Below are 24088 nucleotides of genomic sequence, written 5' to 3'. Positions count from 1 at the left end.
CCTGCATCCTCTGTGCTTGGATATCACCTGCAAAGGGCTCAGTCCTGGGCTGAGATGTGCTGTAGAGAGTTTCTGGGTTTGGTCCATGGGGGCCTCCATCTGAACCTTTCTACTGCCCCAACCCCAACAGGGGAGCTGGGCAGGAGAGAACCTCAGCTGACCGGTGATGCTTCTCCAGGGTGCCTTGTAGAGCAGAGGCAGGTCTTTGTCTCTTGTTTGGGGCTGAAGAGCTGCATTAGGAGCATGGAAGGGGCTCTCTTGGTCTGCCCCAGCCCTAGAGGGATGTCCTAGAATTGCTCTGGTCAGCCTCAATGGGCAGTGTTTGCCCAGACTTGGTCCTTCAGGGACCTGGCTCTGTCATGAGCTTGAAGACGAGCTTTGCAGTAGTAACTTGGACTTGGATGGGTGGAAGGCAAGAGCCTTCTTTGTGTCCTAAGTTGCTCTTTCCAGGAGAAAATTGAGGTTCCTAATGTGCATTTGGCTTAATGTACACACATGGATATAAATCTCTCTTGTTCTCTTCAGTCCCTGACCCTCTTGGCAGTAAATTTGGGAAACCAAAGCTGTCAACAAAGCAAAATGGAAAAAATAGAAGCCAGACAGACCTCAGTTGTGTACGATATTTTAAGTAACTGTAGGTACGTGCTATGGAAATAATTAGGATTATTTGTTGTGTTGAAGGGAGGTATGTCACTGAGGTATTGTGTGCACTGGTGTTCTCTGCGCCTGCAAGATGGATTAGCAGCTGAGTTAACAGATGCAGTAAAGCTCGACTGAAAATAGTTCACTGTTGTTAAGCGTAGGTGAAAGGCCTTTGGTTTGGGTATCAAAGAGTGTATTTTGACTGCTTGACAAGTTTTGGGGGAAAAAAAAATCATTTCAATATTATAAACTTTCTCTGTGAGTCTGGGGAATTTTTCTGTGCCATTAGAGTAATCAGCGAAAAACTGAAACACACGTTGATTAATAACCTAAGTGGAAGCGCAGGGGAAACAAGTGGCTTTAACATTAATAAGGCAAATAAACCATTTATATAAAACGGTTGCTAATTGAGTGGGATGTTAAATATGCGGCAGGCTGGCACACGCTGCCAAACTCTGGTACTTCCATAACCTTACCAGTCAGCTTTGGGAGCCAACTGCACGTGAGGATGTCTTCTGGCTTAAAAAAATCCTGAATGGTTGGAAAAAAGGGGTGCAGGTGGGGATGAGCATCCATGGTGGTTGAATCTGGGACAAGAGGTTCTGTGGCTGTGGAAGGGCTGAAGCCCCTGTGCCTGACCGGAGGGTGATGCTGGCTGCTGACCCCCACGGCAAGGACCTGGGTTTGGGTACGTGGGGTGCACTCTCTCTTTTCGTGCTTTCTGGCTTTGAGATCCCAATGGGAATTGCAGATGTTTTGAGGAGGGAAGAAAGGAAGACTGATTCTGGTTGTGTGATAGTGGCCTTTAGGATGGGAAATTGAAAATGGGGTGTGTTATTTTGTGTCTGGTGATAGACGTTGGGAGGATGCTGCACAAAGCACTTCTCCTGGAAGCGTGCAGCAGTGTTTTGGGCTGGAAATAGCAGCATGTACTGGGGATCATCAAGGGAGGTATAGCTCTGAGTGTCCCAACCCAGTTTGACCTGCTCCAACTGGAGGGTACTGACAGCACTGAATTGTTTGCAGGATGTGAGCTTAGAAACTTCTAACTCTGCCCTTTGTGGATGCATCACCTCCGTTAGCAGGACCTCAATACTGTTTTACATCTCTTCCTTCCTGGCACACGACCGTCTCCACAGGAGTATTCTCCCCAGTAAAATAAACATAAGTGCCCCAGCAGCACGGCTTTAAAGCAGGCGGACAAGACTAACCACCTGGTGAAAAAGGAGTACTCTGATAAGAGCTGTCAACTAAAAAATTCAAGTTTGCTGCTTATGCCAGGCAAAAAGCTCTCCTTCAAGCAGCAGGCATGTGTGACAGCTGGGGGGGAGGCAATAGAGTTGCTTTTGGGTGTGTGTTGTGCCTCAGAGGTTGGATTTTTTTTTTTCCCTTGCTTTGGTGTTTGCAGTTTAGTGTCATTTCACCTGGATATATTTATATGCTGAGACACTATCTGTGTTTCTGTAGTGCTCTTCACTACCAGATATCTAAAAGCAGCATAAGCAGCCGTTAGGGTGACCCAGCCTTGCCTTGGGGGACAGGGACTGCTGTGGAATATGTGATTGTGCCGATAGCCCCTAGGGATTACGGCAGCAACATCACAGATGAGCAAGAGCTCATGGTCCATTCCCAGTGGTGCTGAGCATCCCTGGCTCATTTTCTAGACAAGAAAACTGGGCAATTTTTGGTATTTTGGGTACAATTGAAGGTGGACAGATTGGGTGGATGGTTCGGTAGCCGTGTCTGTCTCAATGACTCCACTGGAGTCAATCACAAGCTTGTGCTTTTCTTTCTTCTTGTCCCTTGTTAATGTGGGGCCGGAGCAGCGGAGCTGTGCTCAGGGGTGATGCTAGTGTTTCTTGTCATCTTTGTTGGGGGTTTTGAAAAGCCTTGGTAGCATGTCAATTATATATGATGGGTGGAAGCCTAATATTCTGTGATAATTAGAAGGGAAGTCTAGTGTGAAATCGGATTAGAGCTCGGCATTACAGTCCAGGATTCCTTTGGTAGTTGGTTCAGAGGAAGTCATAAAACTCTTTTAAAGATGACACAAGCCGAGCTAGAGGGAAGAGGCAGAGCACAAGGCTGAAATGGTGGCCCCGCTCACTGGTCCCCCAGCAGTGTTTGCCTCCCACTCCTCCACTAGCCTAGCTTATCCCAGCCCGTTTTGTCACATGGCAGCAAAGTCCAACAGTGTCTCAGACCATAAACTGCTTTTGGCTTGTTTACTGAGCTGCAATGAAGGGCTAGTCTGTGTACGGGAGTGTTTTAAAGAAATAACCCCCCCTGCCTCCCAGCAAACCACTCCTGAAAGTTTAGCTAGTTCTACAGCTGGGTATATTTTAGGTATGAACTTGATCAAGGCGAGGAGAAGTAGGCTGGAAAAGCATGCTAGACATCCAGAAACAACATTTTGAAAAGGTCTTTAAAAATTGTTCGGTGAAGGGAGCTGGTTTTCAAGATCACAGAACCTCTGCGTTTGTGCTGCACATTTACTCATTCGATGAAAACTTGTTTTCTGACACATTGCAAAATAGTTACTTGATTTGGAAGAAACTCTGTGTGCCTGGAGTCTGCTAAATGTGGTGTTTCTGTAATGGCTTAAATCATAAGTTTGCAAGATTACCTTTCTGAGCACATTTTCTTGGATGTACAGATGGTAACATCGTGTACCATTGCATTTCTATCTTTAAACCACCACCTCCGTTCCCCAGAGGTGTGCTGTTAACTAGCCAAGGAGCAAGCTTCTTCTGTAATTTTGGTCCCTCGTTTCCCTCTCTGTATTCATATGTAATATAAAAGAGAGAAAAAGTCTTGCTGCAACAGACCAGGAGAGATATCTGCAAATCCATGACAAGCTGCAGCGATGGTATGCATATGCGGTAGATATTTGGAGTCGTTCTCTGCTACTTAAGCTCTTTTTGCCATGCAGCCCCCGAAGTGATGATTGCACACCCTGCCAAACAATTCAATAAAAAGCCTAACTTGAAAGGAAGCTGTGGCAGAGTTATATTTTTGCTGTGCTCACATGGTGATAAATTACAAAAGCTGCCGAGTCTTTAACACTCATCAGTAGATGAAGAGTTGCCTTGTATGGGCATTGTTTGATGAGTTTTAACTTGAGAAATAATTATTGCCGAATGACAGTGAGCACGCACAATGAGTGTTCTTTACATAATATACATAAACATGAGATCTCTGTTTAAGTGGGCCTAAAGACTCATATTTTTCACTCCTTTTCCTTAGAGGAGTTCACTTTGGTCTGGGCTCCAGACTGGTGTTTCTGTGTGCACAACTGGTCCATGCTCACGTGGACCACTGGCAGCGGCTGATTTCCAGGGCTTCATCGTTATCATTCCACTGCATGCCGTGGATTTAGCACTGTTGGGTTCTGAAGCTGTTGTCTGATAATGCCATGCTTTGGGGTCTGTTCGTGGAGGCGCAAGCAGCTTCTGACACTGCAGCTGCTGACCAAAGGGGCACGTGGTGGTTCCATCACCCAAGCAGGCAATGGCACACGGGGGTGTTGTGTTGCTCTCCCTACAAACTCGGGTGTGGGATGAGTCCCGTGGATGGATGCTGAACAGGTCAGCTCTGCTAGCTGATTTAAAACGAAGGCTAGACATGAGATTTCTCACAAACTGTGTCAGTGCCTGTTGCTTTGTTCAGCAAGGACATATTCTCAGGGATGCAGAGGTGCTAAGGACAACCCTCATGGGAAAACTGGGGGCCCCAGCGTCTTCTAGTGACTTTCTAATGATGTCTCCCACTGTGACATAAGCAATCTTCAAGAAAAGCAGCCCCCAGCCCTAAACTTTGTTTTTTAACGCTGGGTAACACAGTGCATCCTCCTACGATTAGCACTGAGTAGTTGGAGCTGCGCAGCTCCAGACAGAGCTAATTCTTGATCACAAGCCAAGACCACATAGTGCTGACATGACTGAGAAATATCTTCCATAATTAGATTGCTTGGTCATTCATTTTTTAATGTCTGAGTTGCATTTTAGAGCATAATTTCTTAATGATCAACCAAATGGGTTCTGTGCAAGCTTGATTTACTATCAGTAGCATTATCCTTGCGTGGCTTTGCACGTATGTTCCAAGGAGGCACTGTGCAAATCTGGGATGGGGAGGGGGGCTGTCAAAGAAAAATTATTTTGGTTTGTAAGTTACTTGTATCTGTGAAATACACTGGGCTTTTATTTTCTTTATTATAAATAAATTGGAGTAGTTCTTAAAACCACTGTTTTAGGGATCCCAGGGCATCTGTGGACAACTTCAGGAGTGTCTGCAGAGTGTAACTATGAAAAGAAATCCAACTATCGGTAGGTCTGAATCTGCCAAGCAGGGGAGAGGCCATCCCACGTAAAAGACTGGCAAGTATGTAAATTGTAACCACCAAAGGTAGGCATGCATCATGGAAATGGGACTGAAATCGTGAAGTGTATTTCAGATAAAATATTTCCAACATACCTTCCCCCCACCCCCAAAGAAATTTAGGAAAAAAAAAATCCCCAAACTGTTACAAGAGCTTTGAAATAAAATTATTTTGACACCTTGAAACTAGCTGTCACTCTAGCTGTAATTATCGCTTCCCTGCTAGTTATGTTTCCTGTTGTGTCAAAGAGCCTTAGTCCTGTGTTGGAATTGGAGCAGAGAGATTCAAAGTGAAATAAAGTGGTGGAGCTTGGGCACTTTCTTTTTTTAATGCTTCTTAGTAAGGCAGGCTTGTAGAGGAATGCCCGGGCATGCTCCAAGATGGATTTGGTGGGCAGGAACCAAAAATCCTGGGTGCACCTCTCTTTTTCAGATGACTTACCAAGCTACATGCAGCTGCATCCCTTGGTGCTGCACCCCTTGTATTTGCTTCTGGAGGTGCTTCTCTGAGACAGAAGCAAGTAGAGTCCCTGAAAGAAAAATATATCTGTAGGGAGAGATAGCAAGATTTTTCTGTGTTTTCTGAAAGTTATGCCTAAGCAATGCTGCTTCCCGTAACAGACTTTGAGCTTTCCATAATTCAAGAGCAGCAGACAGTCTTGTGCAATAAATTAGCTGTGACAGAATTATCTGTTGGTCAAGGTCTCTCTGTAATGCCAGGGAAAACAAACAAACCCTGTAGCACAAAAGGAAAATAGATTTAGGAGGAGAGGTTCTTAGGAATTACATATGTAGCTAGATATAAAAATATTTATATCTAATTTTAAAATGGTCCTGAAGTGGCTGAAAGGAGACATACAAACATTTCTGGGCTAGAAAGTCATGCGAAGGTTCAGTAGTTGGGCAAATGATGTTATGAGAACTTGCCCAAGGCAGGCAGAGGAGCAATCCTCGCGTTAGCCATGGGCAGGCTTTGTTTTGCACCATGCAAAACCTGCTTTTGTTTCTCTGAACACACTTGTGATGCTCTAGGAGGTAGGATGGTTCTTAAGTACGTGCATGGTTCCCAGCCTGTTGTGTGAAGAGGTTATTTTCTGTGCAGGGGGCTGACAAGCCCCTTGCAGCTCTGTCAGTGAGTCTCTGAGTCTCAGTGGTGGTTGGAGGTTGTTGGTGGCTTCCAGGGTGAGAGCAGGTAGGGAGGAAGCCTTCACTTCTCCATCTGCTTCCTCAGGATGAAGGATAAAGTTTGGCAGCGGGGTGTGAAATGGGAGAGAAGGCAGCAGCTTACATGTAGGCTGTGTCTTTTAAAATACCATCTGACTTGGAAGGATGAGTTTCTCAAACTAACTGCTTGTTTTGATCATATCTTCAGTGTTGACAAAGATTTGCACAGTTTGCCCAAGTTTGAACCACTTTAGCATAAGCCCACCTGCCTGTGATGGTGCTGAGCTGTGGGACCTGTCAGAGAAGCTGGATCTGAGGATTGTTAGGCGAAGAGTTTATCTTGGCCCACAGAACTTGACAGCAGAATTTTCTTGGTGCTGGAAGAGGACAGCTTCATCCCGTACTGCAGCAAGACACTGTAAAAGCAAATTATATGGGGCCAGATCCTGTGCCCAGATTGTCTTGTGAAATTTTGAAATGGAACTATGGTAGATACTGAAACACTTTACAATTCCTCTGACTAATCCAGTTTGAGCCAGATTACTCTTAGGAGAGAATTATCTTTCAGGGTGAAGAAAGAAAAATGTGTTTGAATTCTCCAAAAACAAATACCCAGTTTTGCCCAGGATGATGACAGAAAACTGTAAAATTAGGAGCTGGGAAATATAAGGCTTTTTCATGAGCTGTTGCATAAAACAATATATTTTAATATCAGTGTTAACTGTGCTTCTGAGAGAGATTACTACTTCTGTGGTAATTGGAGGTAGGGAGGTGAAGAAAAAATGATTTATCTCTACAGAAAGGACCATTGCCATTGATACTGTGTTGTGTATTAACTGAATGAATTGCAAGTAGTTAAAATACTCAGCAAAAACTTCATGGAAGATACCAGCAAATTGACCTGTATATACTGTGGTTCTTCAAACTATACTGTGCAAGATGAGTATCTGTTTATTCCGTTTATTAACTGAATAAATAAGACTTAACTTTTTAATGTTCTTGCAGAAAGACAAGGTGTGGTGTTTACATGTGTTGCTGTAAAGTTCCTCTACAGAATCAGGTGTTGATGGTCCAGCTCTCGCAGAGAAGGGGTTCTCCTTGGGAGTAGATGGTGCTGCGGGTCCTTGCACCCCCTGCCTTGCAAGCCAACCTCTTTGCCCTTGCCCAGAGAATTCTTTTAACTCGGGATATTTTCTCTCTCTGCTTTTCAGGTGACCACTTGAAAGTCTGCTCACAAGGTTACACATGCTGCTCTCAAGAAATGGAGGAGAAGTACAGTCAGCAGAGTAAACACGACTTCAGAAATGCCGTCGTAGAGCTTAGCAATCAGCTACAGACCATGTTTAGTTCCCGATACAAGAAGTTTGATGGTAAGTGCAGAGACCTTGGACTTGCTCTCCTTGGGATAAAATGTAAAACATCCCCATCCTGTTGTTCTCTGTGCAGTAGTTCTGCTCTGCCTCTCCCTTTGCTGGGGAAGTTCATGACTCATGGCTCGGAGGGCAGAGCATGCCTTGTTTTGCAATCCCCTGAGAGAGAAATACTTGCTGGTTATGGTTGCTTGTTTCCCAAAGAGAGAGATCTTTCTGATTAATCTTTTGAAAAACCATTTTGCTTTTAATGTAAGATTGCAGTTAGTTTTGTTGGTACAACCCCGCAGCACGTGTAATTGTAACGTGCACATCTTGCAACTGATCCACAAAGATGCTGATCTTTCCAGTGTGTTGTGAACCAACAGGAATTGTATCCATCTCACTTAGCCTTTGGGCTAAGAAGAGCAGCAGATAAAGAGCTGGTTTTGTGCAAAGGCCGAGGGTTCAAGTGTGATGCAGGGTCAGAAGTGAAATGAACAAAGTCTCAGCTGAGTTCCCATCACTCAAGTGACGCTAACTGCTGACTGATAAGCAAATGACTGGTCTTGGCACTGCCCTCGGATCCGCAGTGGTGTCCCGTCAGACTGGGTCTCCATAAGGCACGCCTGGCTCATGGGAGCTGCAGGAGGAAACTCCCTCCGGAGGTAGCTGGCACACACCCTTCCAGCGTTGCCCACCTTGCAGCTGGGTGCCTTTCTTTCAAGAATGCCTCTTGCAAACAGCCAAAGTTAATGCCTAGACATCATGCACAGCACCCTTCTGAGATCCGAGTAGCATCTCTCGGTTTTGTTGCTGAGCTCTTGGTCGTGGCAGTTCCTGTGGGGCTCTGCAGGTGCCTCTGTGCTCCCCGTCACTGCGGCCTCTGTGCCTGGGCATCCCTGGGAGGGAGGAGCAGAGCATCAGACTCCTGCCTGGGTTGTCCTTGTTGACTGGGGGAGTGAGGTGACACCCAGTTAAACATGAAAATGCCTGCAGCATCAGGCGGACCGCATTGCTGAGACTGTTGTTCTGCTTGTACACCATCATCGCTGTCTGGTAGTAGAGGGCAATTCCACCGCACAGCTCCTCGGACCATTTTCTTCCTTGTTCAATCATTGGTTCAACACCAATTTTCTACTAATACCCCCAAAGTCTGTGCCTTGAACCTCTCAGGGACCTCCTCTACACTACTGCAGCAGGTAGCAGCCCCTTTCTTTCAAAAGGGATTGGCACTCGGGTGAGTGAAAAAGTCCCTGGGTATGAAATTGCAGTGAGTCAAAGTGGAATTGCGCAATCATCTTGATAGCATCTAAATCTGCTAGCTAAATATTTCCCTCTTAACCTCTGTTGTCTCTACCTGCTGGTACAGCAAACAGGTGATAGAGAGGGAACCAAAGTGTCTAGACTTGCAAGCTTATTAAATGCAGAACAAGACACTTAATGAAATCCAGCCCATAGATAAGCCCTTTCAAAGAGACCAGAGGAACAGCATCTGCTTCACCTTAAATGAACAAGGCTTTTTGAGATGCTGCATTAAAAAAAAAGAGCATGCATGGTTCACTGTATTAGCATCCCTGACGTGGTGCAGACGTATTTCTAGGCGTGTCTGCCTGTTTGCAGGGTGAGAGATGGCTGCAGGGCTTCATGACAGTGGGGGGGATATTAAGCTGGATACCTGTCAAAGCAAGAGGCTTCAAAATGGGTGAGCTTTGATAGGGAGCTCTGTATGAGCTGATGTGTTTGTGCTGCGTGGTTCTTCCATCAGCCCCACACAGCATGAGCTGTGCTGCTTCTCACCCTGATTTTAGCCCTGGGACTCCTTCACAGGCAAATCTGGAAGGGGATGGTGTGATCCTGCTCCTGGAAGCTGGATTTACTGTGCCCAGCCCATTCCTGAGGGATGTTTCTCTGAGCTGTACGAAACTTAACAAAGGAGAATTAGCAACCTCCTCAGCTTGTTCCAAAACCTAATGGCCCCGTCTTTGAGTGTTTGCTAATACCAGATCTAAATCTTCATTTGCAGCCAAAACTGATTTAGGGATTTTTTAATCTTACCTGGGGTGGAAGCAGGGATTAATTTATTACTGTCCTCCATCACTTACCTCCTGGAAGACTTTTAATCATGACTGCCTCTCTCCCTCCAGCCCAGTCTCTGGAGGCTCAAGATGCTCCTTCTTCAGCAGCACTCTTGCTGGTGGCTGGGACAGGTTGAGGAGTTCCCCTCTGAGGTCTTTAGACTCTTCTGTAAAAATTCTGGAGTACCGTACCCTAGACTACTGTGGTGGTTTTGTTTAAGATCTTGTTGAGTGATTGGCTGTGTATGGTGCGATGTTTCCTTCCTTTGGTCCTGGTGTTTGGTCATCAGATCAACTGTGGTCAGTTCTGCTTTGCACATTTGAGTTCTCCTTGTCCAGTGTAATTCTTACCACACTTTTTGAGGTCACATGCCCAGACTATGGGAAGGAGAGACAATAAAGACCTATATATTTGTCCTGACCTCTAGGGATGAGATTGGAAGGACCTACGGTCCCTTCCAGAGCTGCTCTTTTGCCTGGGCCCATGCTGTGATTTTAGTGTTTGCAACTCTTTAGGACTGCCTCATTACTAATAGCAAAAACCATTCAAGTGAAAATAAAGCTGACACAAAAGAACTGTGCACCTTCCTGTTAAACAAGAAATCCTCAGTGCTACAGCTGTGTAGAGGGACTGAGCAGGCAAGATGAGTTATTGCAGAGACTGAATTCACTTCACTTAGCTGGTCTTCCGGCAAATGGGACGAATGCTCCTCTTGCAGGGTGACACATCCCCGTGCTATGAAATACCACTCCAGGATGCAGCTCAAGCAGCAAACTATGTCCTCCAGCTCTCTGGAAATCTTTGTTGCAGGTTCTCTGGCTGCTAATCTCTCAGCCTTGACATTCAGGTCCAAGAGGGGAGGCAAACCCGAGCTGCCTCCATTATGTGATGACCTTTGCAGCAGTTGCCACTGCAAAAGGACAGTCAAAAGTGGCGGCATGTCCTTTGGATGGAGGCTGTGATGCCCTGTGGCTTTTGGAGTGTTTGCATCAGCTGTTGCCGGAGCGCTGTGTGCTGTTGGAACTGTTGCCAGAATTGCTCTGATCTGACACAAAAGCCGTACGGAAATGGATTATCTCCTCTTAATCGGGAGCATGGAACAAGCTGCTGATTATCCGTCCCCAAAGGGCTGACCAGAAGTCATTTCGGTTCTTAATGCGTAATGTGACAGCGTCAGATCCTCCTGTGCGTGTTCCGTTTGCAGACACTGGGAGAAGACTGGAGCTTTGGAGTCGCATATCTTATATATCCTGTCTAAATGTTTGCTTACAGTACAGCTATGTATGCTCCTGGGGGTCCCTCCTTTTGTAATTTAAACCATTAGCCTGATCCTAGTGTAGTGGTAAGGTATATATTTTCAGCAGTAGGAGAAATGCTTTTTTGATAAAATATAAAATACTTTGAGAGTTGTCAGATTCTCCTATCACTAGATATTTTTAGAGGTAAAGATTTGCGTTTGTTTCCAGCGTACGTGATCTCAGATATTTTTATGGGCTTCACTGAGAAATTAGTGGCTGAGACTCTCCGGCCATGCAAGCGTCGCCCTCCATGACAAGGACAGCCATGGGAAAGCTGCAAAGCTGTCCCAACTGTGGTGATTTCTTATGCCACAGAAGCAGCTATAGCAGTCAGGGCTTTAAAAACACACACACACACATGCCTTTTTATTTTTTTGTTAAATCTCCTTTGCCTTCTCATCTTCAGCAGTTAGTGCCCTCCCCTCCCCTCTCCCAGGGATTAATAACATTAATAGGATTAATGGTGACATTAAGACTGCATAAATGCTTGGTCCCATTTATTAAACTCGAACTTTCACCTCTTTTGCCCTTTCAGGCTGAAGTTTTCCACGCCAGGGTCTGTGCTAGCCAAGCAGTCCTTCAGGGAAATTGCTCAGCTGTTTTGAGGAATTGGAGCAGGGACAGGACATAGCCCATAACTCTTCAGTGTTTCCGCTGCTCTGTTGCTTCCTAGATAAGATATTCTTAGTTTTGTCTTATTAAAGACACCTTCTGAATCTCTTGGAAGACATAACTGTTGTGCCAGGCTTTTCTGGGGGGAGAAATGATTTTTTTTTTTTTTTTTTTTTTTTTTTTTGTAGATTGATTGCGGAGTGATTGCTGGGGGCAGAGCCCCTGTGAGCGGAGGGGCTGCTGAGCCTCTGCCCTGTGGGGCTGAGTCCAGCAAACAGCTGCTTGTTCTCCTGCCCCTGCATTTCACAAGTGCTTTTGCCATTGCACTTAAACCAAGTCTTGTCCCTTTCTTCTGTGTGTTCCAGATTTAGGGAAGGCAAGCAAGCTTCTGCAACCCTTGCTGTACGGGAATGGTATGTACAGGAGACAAATGTGAGATGGTCTGTCCCCACGCTGGGCTGGCAGTAGGTTTGATGTTCCCAGTGCCTAAGTGACAGAAGGATTTGTACAAAACGGTACAGCCTGAGCCAGCATCTGGGAGGCTATTAAATGCTGAGAGTCCTGTTTCTGATCTGCCCTGACTTTTCCATTAGCATTTAAGATAAAACAAATACAGAAGTGTAAAATGAAACCCCTTTGGGACACTGAGAGGAAAGAAACCAAATCCAGGCAGCAGGAGCCAACTAGGGGTCCCAGAGACTGTGGTGCACCCACTGCTCTGCTGCGCAGGGACTGGGCAGAGAGCATGAAGAGGGATCCCTGCTTGTTGGGCAGAGTAGCCACAGAAATAAAGCACAGTCGTGCCATGCATCTCTGAAGCATCCCAGGTTGCCCTTGATCCTCTAGCGTGAGCCCTGTGTTACTCCTGGGTGTGTGGATTACTTCTCATAACTGGCCTGTGACTGAGTCTGAGTGACTAGTTGTGGAGGGTGGAGTGTTGGCCAAATACTTTCCAAACTCTGCTGAAACTGGGCAAAAGCCCCTAGAATCTCATTTGTGAATTTAGTTTTTGTTGTTCAGACAACCCTTGGCTTCCAGCCACTGTCTCCAGGTAGAAGTTAGAGGGAGGTGTGCTGGAACAGTGGGATGCATGGCTGGGAATGAGGCAGAAGAAACAAGAGAAAGCTTTTGGTGGTTTCTTCTCTGCTCCTCCAGTGTGGAAGCAAAAGGTGAAAGATGAGCCCCGTAGGTGCCAGCCTACTGCTCCTATACTTAGAATTTGGCAGACCATCGGGGTGCTCCGCCTTACCAAAATAACTGCCCTTTGGGGACCTTCATCTCCCATTAACTCTTTTGGAGTAACTTAATGGAAACAGCCTGCAGGAGCAGAGACCTGGGACCTCATCCTGCTCCTGTGCCAGGGCCTGCCCGTGGCTGTGGCACTCAGGACTGTGGGGTTAGTCCTGGCTGCTGGTACATTTATCTCTGCAGGAGGCAGCTCCAGGTGTTGTGGCACAGCAGCAGCACTGGGAGCAGAGACCTGGTGGACCTTTGATGCTTGCTGTGCCACAGTTGCATGGTGTTTGTTCTTCTGAATAAACCTGTGTGGTGGAGAGAGCTCTACCATTACAGCCCATCCTCTGGTGAATGCGCCAATGACGGCTGTATCATTAACACAAAGGTAATAGAGTGGTTTTGTCTATCTGCTGCCACTCACATCTAGATGAAGGCACAGCCTCATTCTTCCTTTTCCAGTAAGGGATGACACCAAACCTCATACCAATGAGGACAGAAAAGGGTAGGAAGATCCCTTAAATTTTGCAGAAGCAGTTGCTGAGAGCCAGTCCTGCAGACTTTGTTTTGGACCTGTGGTTACCCAGGGTAGGGTTGGAGTGATTTAGGAGGAGGAGGGAGCAACACCAACACAATTCCTTTAGAAAGTCCCACTTGTGGGCTTTTGTTTGTGTTTTTCCACTTGCTGCAACAGTAATGAAACAAACTGTCTGCTGTCTGTACCTTGGAAGTTTATTCTTTGTTTTCATGTAACTGGCTCCTCTCCATCTGGAGATTTTTAAGGAGGTACATTAACAGCTGTGCTTTTTAGTCTTGTCCGTTGAGAAGGGCGATTCTTGGTTGACAGTTGCAGGGACCAGACCTCTGTTTTGGGAGGCTCAGAAAGATCCTGGGGTCAAGTTAGCTCAGAAGGAGATTTCAGAACCAGGGAGGCTCCTGCCCTGTAGTTTGAGGGGGGAACTGTTAAAAAAAAAAAAACAACCCAAACCCACCAAAACCAACAAAAAACCCCACCAAACCCAAAATTAGATTTTTTTTTTAATGGAGCAAAATGTGCAAAACAACTTTGTGTATGGTCTTGGAGGGATCTGCTATCTCAGGTCCAAGCAGTTCTGCTGTTAAGATCACAGGTAAATTGCTCTTACCCTTTTAGTTTTTTCCCAAAAGCAAAGAAGTGGGCAGCAGGCTTTATACTTGGCTACAGGAAACGTGCCTGGTGCTCTCTGGTTACTAATTGCTGTCAACCAGTCAATGAGCTATTGTTTGTCTGTTTAAAATTAACTCTCTCTTCCTCTTTCCTGAACAAAGGAGCCACCTAGCTCATGTGCAGGCTCAGATTGCTTGCATAGTCCTGGGAGCTGCTCCCCTGGATGCCGGTTGAGTTGGTGGTGTTTTGGGGTCTTGTGATAAGCTTGGGGCTGTGATATTCCCCTGGCACAGAGCTGGAGCTATTTCGTTAGTGTTAAATGTACTGTAATGTCTTAGTGTCCAGCCATTTGTATGCTGGATGAACAAATAAGAGCGGTGGCCCTATCTGGAAGAGCTCTCCATGCAAATAGAACAAGATGAGGGGAACTGAGGTAACGGGAGCGAGAAAGCCATCCCGACCGTTCAGCAGCACAAGCCCTCTTCAGGCTCTTCAACAGCAGTAGGAACTGGGGAGAATACGTATGTGTGAATACCTTAGTGAGTGTCCCAGAAAGCTCCTCTGAATTGGGGGTATGCAGGAGGCAACCTGAAGGAGTTTTCAGATTTTGCCGGTGATGTTTGCTGGTTTGGGTGGGAAGTTGGTGTCTTGGTACTGCGTGGACGTGGGTCAGCAGGCTAAAGCAACTGAGAATAATAGATGTGCTTGAAAGGTCAGTTGAAATTGAGGAATGGGTGCAGTGAAAATTAGACATAGCAGAGGAGTGGAGGGAAGAGCAAGCAAACGGAGGGAGAAGGAGAAGCAGCAAGAGAGGTGTGTTGGGGAAGATGGCTGTTGGGTCATGGTCATGAGGAGGATAGAAGAGCTGGGATTGAAGGACCTGCTGCTCAGGGAAGAGGCAGCATGGGAGCAGCAAGAGAAAACCCTCTATAGCTGACCCAGAGTGGGATGCGTGAGCAGTGACAGTCCCTGGAAACGGACAAGGAGGCTGCAAAGTCTGAGCTCATCCTGCTGTGTGGGATGCAGCCGAGCGGGATGGACCAAGAGGGGAACAAGGGCATTTCTGCTGTCACTGCTTTGCTAATTTGTGGGACAACTGCTATGTGCAGCAGGATGTGATGTGCTGCTGTTTGTGTCTTGAATCACAGACAGCAATCTCCGTGCTGCTTTTTTACTCCTCCTTCGTTGCTTCTTGTTCTTTTAACAAGTTTGGTCTCAGTGTGATGGTGGTGGTCTCGGATGGTGTGTTCTCTTCTGGGCTTCTGCCAGCCCCAGGGTGCAGATGAAGATTATGCTCTTGAGCCCTCCAAAACCAAAAACTTCTAGTAATCCTGGTTTTTGGGGGGATTTTTGTTGGTTTTTTGTTGGGTTTGGTTTTTTTTTTCCTATGAAGCTGTGGCCCAATTGTTGTTATTGTCTTGAAACCTTTCATCAATCAAGCAAAGTTTGGGGAGATGTTTGTTGTCCCTTCCAGCTCTCCAAGGTTCACATGTCAGGGCTGTTGCTGTGTCACTGGCATGATTTAAGCCTGTACTTCTTCAAACTCCGTGGAAGAGTTCTTCCCATGTCAGTAAGTGCTAACACATGTTTGAAAACAGGACAGAGAAACAGCTTGTGGATTTGCCCTGCCCTTCCTGAGTTCATATTCAATAAATGTGTTAACACTCTGTATTCATCGGTTTCTCAACACTTCTGGAAAAAAGGTTGTTAAGCTATGGTTTGTTTTTCCCTGGTGGAAATTACAAATGCGGTATATGCAATAAAGGAAGTGAAGGCATATTAAAAGTAATGAGGCACATTTAGAAAAAAAATATCTCTTTTTCCTTTGGAGTAGGTGGCATGGCTATGGATGGCTTCACCTTCGAGGTGAAAAGAGCTGTGAAACATTCGTCTCTTTTCCTCCAAATTCCTTTTATCTGTCTGGATTGCATTTTTCTTCGGATGGTAGGAGCAGCTGCAGGGTGGAGTTTGCATCCACAGATGTACCTCTGTGAAGGCGCTGGGACGGTGCAGCCTTTGGGGCCACAGCTCGGGCAAGAGTGTTTGTCTGGGAATCCATCTTGCTGTTGTGGATGTTTTATGTGTAAACCATTTTATGAGAAGATATAATTAATGTCTTTGTGGCAATGTTCTCCTGTACACACTAGAAAGCATAATTGTCTATACAGACAAGAAAATTAAAGGTTTCAGTAAGACAGATGGTCCTTAATTAATCATAATCTGGACAACATATTAAGAGTATACCTGAAAAGCTGGGTAGCAAATTATCTGAAACTAATTAATTGTGCCCATAAAAATTCAGCATGTTCCCTCTGCATGCTTGAGCCTAGTTTTATTTGTTTTTTAAGGTGTGTTGAGTAATTGCATGTCTACCTGGTATCTGTTTGCATAGTTAATTTGGAAACCTCAAACAGAATAAGGCCAGTTGAAAACACAGTTCTAATCTAAGCATGGGAAATGTAGCATATCCGTCAGCTTTTGGGAGCAGAAAGGTGCGTGGTAGCTCTGGTCTCCTTTTGGAAGGATACCAGCACACCTGAACATGGCCAACAGATGGGCATCTGTACAGAGCACGTTGGTTCAATGGCTTTGCTGAGCTCTTGGACAAGACTCTGACTTTTTTGCACTGCAGTTAAGGTTTCCTCTGCTCTGTAATATGTGGGGTTTTTTGGTGCTCAGCCCTTGGATCACTTATGGTTTGACTCTTTGCAGTTGCTGGAAAAGAAGCAAGTGGGGTGTCATGTGTGAGATTATTCTCTGAAATAAATGTGATCAGGAAATTCAAGGCAAAACTTTCCACTCCTATGGTGGTCAGCTGTTGGTTCAGCCCTGAGGGCTCCCTGCCTGGGGCATGGCTGAAGGGGCAGAGGACCTCAGTGCTTCGCTCCTGCGGAGGGGCAGCCGGTGCCAGTGGTGGCAGGAGGCAGCTCTGGCCAGACAGTTCTCCTCAGACTTCTTCCTTTGTCACCAGCGTTCATAGGGAAATGCCAAACCTGCCTGTGGGTAAAGGGGAACATGCCCCTTTGAAGTGTTCATCTAATTTCCAGGAGATGCCTTTGATTTAGGTAGGAGTGTGTCCTACAGCAGCAGGCTTTCCTCATCAAAAGCCCTTTTGTATGAAAATCCCACTCTTAATATATCTGATAATGTTAGCATGATGAATAGGAAAATGTTGCATCCCTTACTTAAAAAAATGATATTTTCAGATAAGAACAATGAATCCAAGATGAAAAAAAAATAGTGGGTACAAAAATCCGAGGAAGTGGATGTGTTGTCTGGAGGTGGGATTTGCCCTGTGTGTGCCTCGCAGTGGGTGGAGTGATTGTGTTTCTTCAAGTAGCTCATGTATCCATAATGTGGAAGAAAGATTCTTCTGAATTTTTCTGGCAGTGGAAACTGATGTCATGTGGAAGCACCTTGGGGAGGTGCGGTGCTCTCCTCTGCTGGGTTACTGGCAGGGCTGGTCTGCCCTCAAGCTGCGAATGGGTAATACATCTTATTACCTGCAAAAAAGGAAATTGCCAAGTAACTGTGGTTGTTTCCCACTGTGCTCTTTTTGGAAGGGTTTGTTTAAAAGCAGATATTTCTTTTTCATTCTTTTTAATTTTTTTTTTTTCCCCAGAGCTCTTATTGCAGAAATACCAGATATGTCATATCCAGTCTTTCTTGCAGTTTCATGACATCTCTAGGCTTTTCTCAAGTGTTGGGCACTGAAATGCTACCCTGAAATTCAAATGTGTTGAAAGAATAAACAGAGCCCAGAGCTGTAGATTGCCTGACTGCAGATTACTGCCTCTTCTATCTCTAAAAGTTAATTGCATTGGAAATGTCATCTTCCTTTGAGCATCAAAATCTGTACTGTCCACGGGATTTATTTTGCAATACAGACAAATTTTAAACTTTCTTCTTGGCATTAGGAAGGATTTTGTGGCTCTGCTCCCACTGGGCAGCTTGGCTGTGCTCTGCAGACAGCAATGCTGGTACCCTCACCCCTACACTTGTCCTCCTGAGCATCACCCCAAGCAACAAGATGACTTTGCATTAGCAAGGCTTCGTTGAGATGGGATGAGCGGTAAAATATGGACTTGCTCCTGTATCAGGTTGGACCAGAGCTGGCTGAGCCATGTTAGCCCAACACACTGTCTGTGGTTTGTCTTCTCTGTGTAACCCGGACATCTCTTCACGCTCTGCTCTTAGCTAGGAGAAGCAGGGAGACCTTCAAGCCCCATACTGCTCCCATGGGACAGTTTGTGAAGTCCTTCCCAGCTGTGTGTGTGCCTATGCCTCTGTTTGTCGACAGAGGGGCCAGCCCTTGTTCTGGGAGTTTAAACAAGATAACTGGAGGGAAAAAAGAGCCTGCCATCCCTCCAGATAGCAGCGTCTCGGAGGCAAAGTATGATTTGTCGTCTGTGAAAAGTGTTTGCGTTTGACAGCTTTTCACAGGAAACTTGTCAGAGTGATAATTTAATGAGTACAGATTGCTTGCAACACAGCTGTAAAACGTGCTTTTACAGTGCTGTAAAATAAGCAACCGAGGCCTTTGTGTGTTTGCTTTGTTTGAGAACAAGTCAACTTCTAATACAAATGAAAGGTGGTCATTTATTTTACCCAGCAAACAGTCAAGACGTAAGAGAGGGACCTGCCATTTTTCTTCTTGTAGTGGCAGGGTTAATGCTGGGTTACGTTGGTGTTTGCTAATCAGCTTGTTTCTGTGAAGGGGAGAATTAATATCTAATTAGATGTAGGGAGTTACTAGTCAGATTAGTGTTTAAGTCAAAAAAAGGACTTTTGGGCTTTCTTCTCTTTGTTGCAGACGTCTGTGCCCGTGGTTTGCACAGAGGAAATCTTAATATTCCTTCCTGTGGCCTAGCTGATTCCTAGCTGATTTCTCGATGGAGAGACAGAAACTGAGGATGCAGATTTATAGTATGCCAACAGCTAGAGTATCTGTATATCTATATATATCATTTAATCCTTGCTGCTGGCCAGGTTAAGAGTGCTGTGCATTGTGTGGAGGAAGATGTTGCCATGCACATCCCACTGCTGTGTCCATCCCTGCTGCCATGCTCGGCATCCCTCATCCCCACTCCAGGAGCCTTGAGGTGCCAGCGAGGCCACCCATGGGCCAAGCCCCTGGCCCCAGTCACCAGGGCATCCCATCCAGCGTGGTTTGGTGGTGCAGGCGCGTGCTGCCGGGGAAGCTTAGCTGGGTGGGAGGGTGGGTGCTGACTCTGCTGTGGGCATGCAGCCTCCTCTGTCCTATTCCCCTTCTTATTTGGAAAGTGGCACTTGAGAATGGGGTGTTTTCTGCCTATGGAAATGCTGACTGGCGCTCAAGCCAGAGACAACAGCTTTGTGCATATGTGGTGCCTCCTTCAGCAGTGTTTTGTTGGAGTTTTAGAAGTGGCTGCTTTTGGTGGAAAGTTTTCATTTCCTTTATTTTGGGCAAGGAAAAGCTTCTGGCTGGAAAACTACAGGTGCACAGGTATTTGCTGCTAATTAGATTTTTTTTTTTTTTCAGGATAATTAATGAACATACCTGGTTCTAGCCCACATGAAAAATTGCTAAGAGATTAAGTGCTTTAAAACCTAGATACAATTTATTCAACTTCCACTTTGGAGTGTAACCAATGAAATGAGTTTGGGCAGGAGAATAAATTGGTTATGGTAATATGGATATATTACTTGAGATAACTTTCCTGGCTTAAAACATTGCTTTGAGTTCCTTTTGATGCTTGGGACTGTGTAAGTGATTTCCTATCAATATAATTTCAAAATCTTATTCTTTTTGAAGAGTTTGCTGATGCATCTGCCAGCTCTTGTGCCTGGCACAAAAGTATTTAAATAAACAGCTTATTTGGTGGTACTAAAAGGTCTGAGCAAAGGAAGGAAGTGAGCCTTCAAAATGATTAAGTGTATTAGAAATTAATATACACCAAGCTAATCTCTATAGTATAAACTCAACAGAAAAAAATCTTCCTGGAGAGGAAATGCCAGTCATGGGAACGAAAGTGGAGGTTCCTGCTGATATTGGACAGAAGACGTGTTGGGTGTTTGAAATCAATCTCTTCTTCCCTGGATCATTTCTCTTGTGCTCCTAAGAGGCTGCATTATATACAGCCATGTCAGGCACTGAGCCCCATGACTTTGTTCGTCAGGAACTCGAAGAATGTTTCAGTTTTTCCAGAAAATGTTTTCTGTGTTAGGCTTTGTTTGTACTGGAGCACTTTGAAGACGAAAATCTGAACTTCAGCATACTTTTAATACGTTTTAACAAGGTTTAAATTCACACTGGGCCAAAATATTTCCCCCCCTTCCTTCTAACAACTTCTGGCTCTAAACATTACTCCTTTGAGGATTAAAAAAAAACCACAGAGGCATGTTTTATTAAAAAATATTTATTGAATATGAGTCACAGAAAAGCAGAGGTCAGAATCCTCAGTTGCTGGTGGCATGCATAAAATAATCCGCTTCCTCGCCTGTGCTGTGCATGGCAGTGGAGAGGCTGTGCCCGCTCCCCGGGGCGCTGGTGTGCTCCGCGGGGTTGGAGCACACGGGCAGCAGCCCGGCATGAGCACCACCCGCATGTGGTGGTTTGTCCCGGTGGCACTTACCCTTGCTGTCCCTAGCTCCTTCCCAAGGCAACGTAGTGTGGAGTTTTGTTCCAGAATGGCCCAAATACATTTGGTTTAATGGACCCCTCCCCTATTTTTTATTTTATTTTAACTTGTCTGCACCAAATCTCCGAGGCAGAGGCTTTGTGGTAGGGTAGTCTTTGCTTAGACCTGTGTCCCAAGGCTTTGGTGGCACTGTCTTGTGGGGGATATTCTTTAAACTGACCTGGCAGATGCATCTCGCATGCCAGACATCATCAGGTCAGCTTCTTGTCAGCTTCAGAGATGTCTGTGGCACTGCCAGGATGTAGTGATGGCACTTTGGCAGTGGCCGTTCTCCAGCACTGGGCTGTCTGGTGCTCTCAGAGGGTGAACTGCAGTGGGGATTTACTTCTAAAAAGTGATGAAACCCAAGGGTCCTCCCCTCCATCCTTTGTCAACGGAAAAAATTCTTGTCATTCTTGTGCCATGTGATTAGCCCTTGAATTTTGAGCAAATTCTGGCTTAATTGTGGTTTGATTTTTTTTTTTTTTTTTTTTTTTTTTTTTCTGGTACTGCCACAAATGTCTGAAGCCTGGTCTGCAATCAGGACCAATTAGGTAATTAGAGACAGGCCCTATCCTGAGAGCTGACAAAGTTGCAAGATGGGAGAAAGAGCCTACAGGTGGATTTGGGGGTTTACTGTTAAAATATAGTAAAAGTTGTGGGGTTTGAGGCTAGTTTAATTTATGATCATTTCAGAAAATGAATTGACAAGAACTGAAAAGAAAGACTCATTTGTGCAAAACATGTTTAACAAAAAAGCCACATTTTTTTTCTTTTTACTTTCTGATAGTCTTGTGCTTTGAAAGGACTTAAGATGGTTGAATGGTAACAAAAGAAACTAGCTTTTGTTGGTTTGGTTTTTTTTTTTTTTCTTTTCCATTTTGCTGATGTTTGTCATGGTATTCAGACTTGCATCAGAAGAGATTTCACCCATGCAAGTCTTCTGATCTGGAGAGATGTTGGGAAGATTGGTTTATGAAGAGTAATGAAAAATTTTGAGAGATAGAAATTGTTTGAAAATTTTTAGGGAGTTGTTTAACCTTCTATTTCATTTGGGTGATGGTCTCATTGTGCTGAATTTTCCAGTTCAGCAATGACAGTGGTTGTAGAAGTGTGGGAACACACAACCCAGTGCCCATGTTTACCATCTTATCTTCCTCTTTTCTAGAGTTCTTCAAAGAACTTCTTGAAAACGCTGAGAAGTCACTGAATGACATGTTTGTGCGGACGTACGGCCGTTTGTATATGCAGAACTCGGAGCTGTTCAAGGACCTCTTTGTGGAGCTGAAGCGGTACTATGTAGGTGGTAACGTCAACCTGGAGGAGATGCTCAACGAGTTCTGGGCACGCTTGCTGGAGCGCATGTTCCGGCTGGTCAACCCCCAGTACCACTTCACAGACGAGTACCTTGAGTGTGTCAGCAAGTACACTGAGCAGCTGAAGCCCTTCGGGGATGTGCCACGGAAGCTCAAGCTACAGGTGACGCGAGCGTTTGTGGCCGCCCGCACCTTCGCGCAGGGCCTCGCTGTTGCAAGGGACGTCGTGAGCAAAGTGTCCGCGGTGAGTTCCGTCTCAGGACTATTCCCACGTCCCATGGACCTGTGATGGGTAGCATCTTTCCCTGTTGTCTTGACTAGGTACCTAAAGGTGTTGGTAGTTGTTGAGTGCAGGCGGGACCAACCTTCATCTATGTAGGTTGTGTTGTTGTGTGGTAGGCATGTTCTGGAGACACCACCATCCAGTGCTGCAGCCCAGCAGCAGGGACGTTCCCCAGGGTGATGCTGTCCTCCTGTCAGGAAGAAAAACGAGCAGGAAATTAAATACCTTCTGCACTGGAAATAACCATGTTTGCTTGTGTAATGACCTATCTTCTTCAAATTACAGTGAGTCATGGATGCTATAGGCATCTATTATGGAGCAGCTGATGATTTGCTCCTTGCTTCTAGGCATAGGGAGAGGCTGTTAGGATGAGCAAACAGTACTTTTATGATAACATTAAGCCAGAGCCGTATGCACAGGGCAGGAGCCGGTTGTGCTTAGTGCCACACATGCAGCATGAGTTAGACCTTAGACTTGTACGGTAAAGTCACTTTTTTGGAAGATCAAACAAATGTGATGTGTTGGTCACTTAAATGTTTACCTCCCTCTTCTTATAAACCACTTCAGAGTGGTTTAAGTGGGGTGACTTTTCTTTTGACGTGAGACTTGTCTTTAATTTTAGCCTGAGTTGTATATGGAACAGGTGTAGTTAATAATCCCCTTAAAGTGATTGTGTAAGATAACAAATATTAGCGATTTCCTTTTAACAAACTCAGCTCATTTCCTGTGGGCTATGGAAGATTTAGTATAATCATTTAATCGGACAGAGAGAGGTTTACTTCCTCTCTACCTGGTTACGGGATAATAAAATACCAGGCTGAAAGGGCAGGCAGTAGTTTGAATCACCCTAAGTGCCAGGGAAAAAAAAAAAAAAAAAAAGAGGCATTAAACCAGAAAAGAATAGCTGTTCAGGTACTCTGGGAAGCAGAATGTAATTCTGAAGACAGCAAAAGCAGCATTGTTAAGTGAGATAATAATTCAAATTGCTTTGACTTACAGGGATAATATTAAAATACTGTCTCTCTGGAAAGAAAAAAAACTCTGCTTCCATGTTAATTTTTCTTTAAGAGAAATAAGGAAAAACAGCCTGCCGTAAGCCTGAATGTGTGCATAGGGCAGAGAATATTAGCAAGGAAAGAGTTGCCATACTAATATATCCAGGCTCCAGGACCAAGTTTTAAGTTAGCAGTGGCAGGTTTAAGGTCCTTGGACGCTTTGAATCCCCATTTAATAGTTATGACTCTTGTGTGAGATGTGTCTGCGTGCTGCTCACTGAGGTTGAGTGTGGGTGCTCCATGGGTGATATGTGGGGTTCCTCTTAGGAGACTACAAATCCTCCGTCCTCAGGGATGCCATCCTGTAGTGGGAAGGAGGTTTGGGAGGGAGGATCGGTGTTGGATGAGGCCAAGAATTGTTTCTTCATGCCAGGTCACTGGCCAAGCCCGCCGATCTCTTGGTTGGGGTTTCAAATTTGGTGGCTCTTGTTTCCAGCTATGTGGCAGATATCATGGTCAGGGAATGGGTTTTTCGCTGCTGGAGAGTGCAGATGAAGTATTTGGGTGGGAGGTCCGTCCGCTAAGCCCCAGTACGGTTTTCAGGAATGTGCAATCACTTGATAGGCAGTAAATGTGCATGGATGAGAGATCGTGTTTATGCTCCATCTGCTCAGAATTCATCAAAACGTCTCCAGCCTTGACACGGGACCGTGAGGGCTATGGTCCCCGCATCTGTTACGAATCAGAGTCGTGAACCCGAGGTGGCGTTGTGATTTCTCTTTCCCTTTTGAAGATCCTAGAGTGTAGAGTTGCCTTCAACTCTAGAATTAATTGCTCGAGTGTGGAAGGTTACCCAGAGACCCACTCAGCTGCAAAAACAGCTCATGTGCTGTGGACGATCACAGTTACTGCACCTTCCGCTTCGGTTTTGCAA

The 24088-nt window shown here is 45.4% G+C and overlaps 1 protein-coding gene across 2 annotated transcripts in view; it reads left to right on the top strand.

Annotated features, from left to right (window-relative positions):
- The window catches only part of GPC4 (glypican 4), a 68473-nt gene that overhangs the window by 23673 nt on the left and 20712 nt on the right, over nucleotides 1-24088 (top strand). For both annotated transcript variants that reach the window (XM_074914907.1, XM_074914908.1), the window contains exons 2-3: nucleotides 7395-7553; nucleotides 21729-22120. In XM_074914907.1, the coding sequence (XP_074771008.1) occupies nucleotides 7395-7553; nucleotides 21729-22120 (551 nt within the window). The remainder of the gene's footprint in view (nucleotides 1-7394; nucleotides 7554-21728; nucleotides 22121-24088) is intronic.

This window comes from Athene noctua, chromosome 11, assembly GCF_965140245.1.
Source record: "Athene noctua chromosome 11, bAthNoc1.hap1.1, whole genome shotgun sequence".
Classification (NCBI taxonomy): domain Eukaryota; kingdom Metazoa; phylum Chordata; class Aves; order Strigiformes; family Strigidae; genus Athene; species Athene noctua.
The sequence above is the reverse complement of the archived record's forward strand: the minus strand, read 5'-3'. Positions and strand labels throughout refer to the sequence as shown.